Genomic DNA, 4,210 nt, shown 5'->3' with positions numbered 1-4,210 from the left:
GTCTATTATGTGTTTATGTTAACAGTTAGGTGCTATATTTGTTCAGCAAAAACTTAAATCAAAATGAAATTGTAATATGTACAGCAACAATAAGTAGGAACGGAGTTACATACATTTTATTGCGTGGTAATAGACACAGACACTGGAAATATTTACACTAAATCATGACTCAAACCACAATTCCTAAAGGTAAGTTTTATTTACACATTTCACCAACACAATCCAGGTTAACAATACTTCCTAGATCAAGTGTCTCTCCCGTAACATGAGTGATTCACACGAATTACCATTGCTACATTTGCTCAAAATCTGTGCTTCTTCCATATCTGCAATAACTTTTATGTCTGTTTAGAGTGATCTCAGGGAAAAGTGGGTGTGATGGTGATTCGTGCCTCCAGTGAAACACGTAAGCTATTGTTACAGTTCGTACTGACGATATGTCATATTATCACAAAGACCACATGTGGTCAAATTGTCTGTAGATACTACATTAACCTGCCACATATTTAAACCATTCTGTGTTTCATTTTGTGTAATTTTAAGAATTCCTTCACAGTTTATTTATTTATACTATTCGTTAATTTAATGTGACAGTTGTGGTACAATATTTGAACAAGATTGGTGATGGCTATGATTTCGTATGCATATTATACTTAATAAATGCAATATAATAATACCTGCAGAAATAATTAGTGTATAGCGTCTTATCTACATTAGTCACTTCCAATCGCTAAATTACATTCAGGTCTCAATTGCCATCTGCGATTACGTATGAGCTCACATTAGCATATCACAGTTTACTCATAGCAAAAGCAAACTCTTATCGCAAGCTAAGCTGCTTCAACACAAGCTCTCAATTGTGTCTTGTATGTTTCTACTATGTAAACGTACCAGCCAGATGAATAGCACTTAAGAATTACCTCCATTCGTGAGCGGGTTACGCTGCCATTTACCATTACATATGTTGTTCACACAGCAGGAGCTTACTGTGCCGGGGTAATCTGAGCCAAGATGACGACGTAAGTGACGACAATGGCTAGTGTTGACACCAGCAGCCGGCGGTCGACCGTGAAGAAGCCGGCGGCAGAGAAGCGCAGTGGAGGACTGTGTACCAGGAGCGGCAAGAAGGCCTCCAGTTCTGGACAGCGACCTTCAGACGCCACAGAGGCCCTCAGGAAGAGGGCAGTGGCAGCAGCCGCCTCTTGTTCAACCGCCGCACACGACAGCGCGACGGTGGACAGTCGTAGCCAGTGAGACGCAAACCACATGAATGAGTTGCCCACCGAAGAGCTGAGGTGCAGCTGTGAGGTCCACTGAGGCTGCAGCTGTTTCAGCAGCACTTCGTACGCGCTTCGAGTGGAGCAGCACACCGACTGCGCTACAGTGACAGCCACCGGCGCTCCGAAGTGGTCCTGCAGCAGCTGGGCAGCGCGACTCAGTGCCAAGTACGCCTCTAACAACCGGCGAAGTCTGCTGGGAGGTGGAGACAGTGACCTCGTGGGTCGAAACAGCGACGCCGGTGTGTGGCGCGGTGGGACAATCTCAAGCAGGCGCGAATTCAGGAAGCGGAACCGCGCCCACAGCTCGAGTTCCAGCAGAACGAACTGCAGCGTCACCAACATGTCGAAGAATAAAAAATATATTATTATCAGGCCCGAATACATTCGGGCAGTCTTTAGACCACTAGTGGCGAAAACTGCAACTGCCACAGTCAGGTATACAGCCAGCAGGAATCCTCCCAATGTCTTCATGTTGTCTTCTTTCTTCGACTGTAGATGAGCATCTGCGTACTTCAGCTCCTTGAAGTAACGCCGCAGGTTTTGATGGTCAGTTACAATGCATACCCCCATCGGTAGCACCAGCTGCAAAGATGACAGAGTATCTGTGATTATGTATGTAAAAGTTATTAAGTCTGAGATGGAACGGTATACCATTATGTTTGAAGCCAAATTCACCATTATAACAATCATTGTTACTAAGAACCAGAAAGTCGACATTGTCATTAATATATTGCAAACATTGTTTTTGCAAAATTTGGAACACGTCTTGTATCTACTTTCCTTCGTGAAAGAAATCAGCCCAAATATCCTCCACAGTTCGTATATCGGTTCGAAGCATACACAAAGAATCATCCGCTTCTTCCCGTAAGCCACGGGCATTGCGTTTAATGCAGATATGTAGCTTAATGTCTACCAGTGACAGTGAGAAATCTCAGAAAGAAAGGAAGCAACTGAGGAAACTTTACAAGTCCTTGTATCTCCCTAGCAGTGGAACTTTTCGAACCGGAGTAACATCACTAAATGCCTAAATTCAACTCACGCTTGTCTGTGTGTAAACTGCCCCAAGACTGGCGTGTATTTTCATAATCGACGACAGACTTATCAGCTTGCCACAATCTCATTTACTAATTGTCTATTGATGTCTAAAATGAATTGAAAATGACTACATTAACCAATACGCCCCCCCATATTTTTATGGTGCTGATCAATAGCCTGTACTCGGGTTCTCTACTGCCATTTTTCCAACACGTCTCACATTCTTGATGTGATTACTCCAGCCTCTAACTGGAATACGTTGTTCATTGTAAGTTTTAGTCTTGTTGTAGTAATAATCTAGACATTTTTCCATTAAGAACTGCTGTTCTTTACTAAAATACTGGTCATTGCATATTTATCCATTTGTATCACAGTGGTTGGGAAGGGAGTGAGACTGGGTTGTAGCCTCTCACCGATGTTATCTGTATATTGAGCAAGGAGTAAAGGAAACAAAAGAAATATTCGGAGTAGGTATTTAAAGAAGAAATAAAAACTTTGAGGTTCGCCGATGACATTGTAATTCTGTCAGAGACAGGAAAGGACCTAGAAGTGCAGTTGAACGGAATGGACAATGTCTTGAATGGAGGATATAAGATGAACATTAACAAAAGCAAAACGAGGATAATGGAATGTAGTCGAGTTAAGTCGGGCGATGATGAGAGAATTAGATTAGGAAATGAGACACTTAAAGTAGTAAGGGGGTTTTGCTATTTGAGGAGCAAAATAACTGATGATGGTCGAAGTAGAGAAGATATGAAATGTAGACTGCCAATGGGAAGGAAAGCGTTTCTGAAGAAGAGAAATTTGTTATCATCGAGTGTAGATTTAAGTGTCAGGAAGTCGTTTCTGAAAGTATTGGTAGGAGTGTAGCCATGTATGGAAGTGAAGCATGGACGATAAATAGTTTGGACAAGAACAGAATAGAAGCATTCCAGATGTGGTGCTACAGAAGAGTGCTGAAGATTAGATTACATAACTAATGAGGAAGTATTGAGTAGAATTGGGGAGAAGAGGAGTTTGTGGCACAGCTTGACAAGAAGAAGTGACCGGTTGGTAGGACATGTTCTGAGTCATCAAGGGATCAGAAATTTAGCATTGGAGGGCAGCGTGGAGGGCAAAAATCGTAGAGGGAGACCAAGAGATGAATACACTAAGCAGATTCAGAAGGATGTAGGTTGCAGTAAGTACTGGGAGAAGAAGAAGCTTGCACAGGATAGAGTAGCATGTAGATCTGCATCAAACCAGTCTCACGTCTGAAGACCACATCAACAAAATCACCAGATACAAGAAACAAACATTAACTAGCATTGATAATACTATTCAAATGTAAGGTCAGTGTGTATTTCAAATCACATATATAACTCGAGCTTGCATTATAAGAGCTGCAACTTTTCTCAGACTATTTCCCAAATCACTTACACCAAACCATTGTATACGTAAGACTATGATTCATAACATCAGCAGCAGGGGATGCCGAAACATAGGTTGTTGCCGCTCTGCTGAGGGTGTAGTTGTTCATTACGCACCTACGGAAGTGGGAGGCCATACAGATGGGATGACTTGCTTACCTCCTTCGGCTGTCTTATTCTCGTAAGCACAAACTAGTCCCTATGCCATAAGAAATGCGAACAGTGGCAGGTCGTTGCTTATTCTAGTACTTCGAATGCGTTGCCTGAAATGAATTCTTCTAACACAGTAGGTGGTAGTGAGCTCCTTTAAGAATAAGAGAGAATGTATTGCCACAGTTGTTTTATTAGTACCTAACTCTTCCTGGGGAAGTCGTTTAGTACAACAGATTCGAGAACCATCCAGGGACCAAACAAGTGCCCTCAATATACAGGTCCACGCAGTCGTTGCTCGTCCTCGATTGCCGTTATTTATGGGAGACTTGTCTT

At 42.4% G+C, this 4,210-nt stretch overlaps 1 protein-coding gene across 1 annotated transcript; it reads right to left on the bottom strand.

Moving 5' to 3' along the window:
• Positions 1-983: 983 nt before the first annotated feature.
• Positions 984-1,850, bottom strand: LOC126235471 (uncharacterized). The gene has a single exon (XM_049944192.1). The coding sequence runs from the start codon at positions 1,848-1,850 to the stop codon at positions 984-986; it is 867 nt and encodes a 288-aa protein (XP_049800149.1).
• Positions 1,851-4,210: the final 2,360 nt, after the last annotated feature.

This window comes from Schistocerca nitens, chromosome 2 (genome assembly GCF_023898315.1).
Source record: "Schistocerca nitens isolate TAMUIC-IGC-003100 chromosome 2, iqSchNite1.1, whole genome shotgun sequence".
NCBI lineage: Eukaryota > Metazoa > Arthropoda > Insecta > Orthoptera > Acrididae > Schistocerca > Schistocerca nitens.
The sequence above is the reverse complement of the archived record's forward strand: the minus strand, read 5'-3'. Positions and strand labels throughout refer to the sequence as shown.

What these genes read in the sequence shown, in the direction of transcription:
- LOC126235471 (XM_049944192.1), bottom strand. Translation starts at nt 1,850, where the DNA reads ATGGGGGTATGCATTGTAACTGACCATCAAAACCTGCGGCGTTACTTC.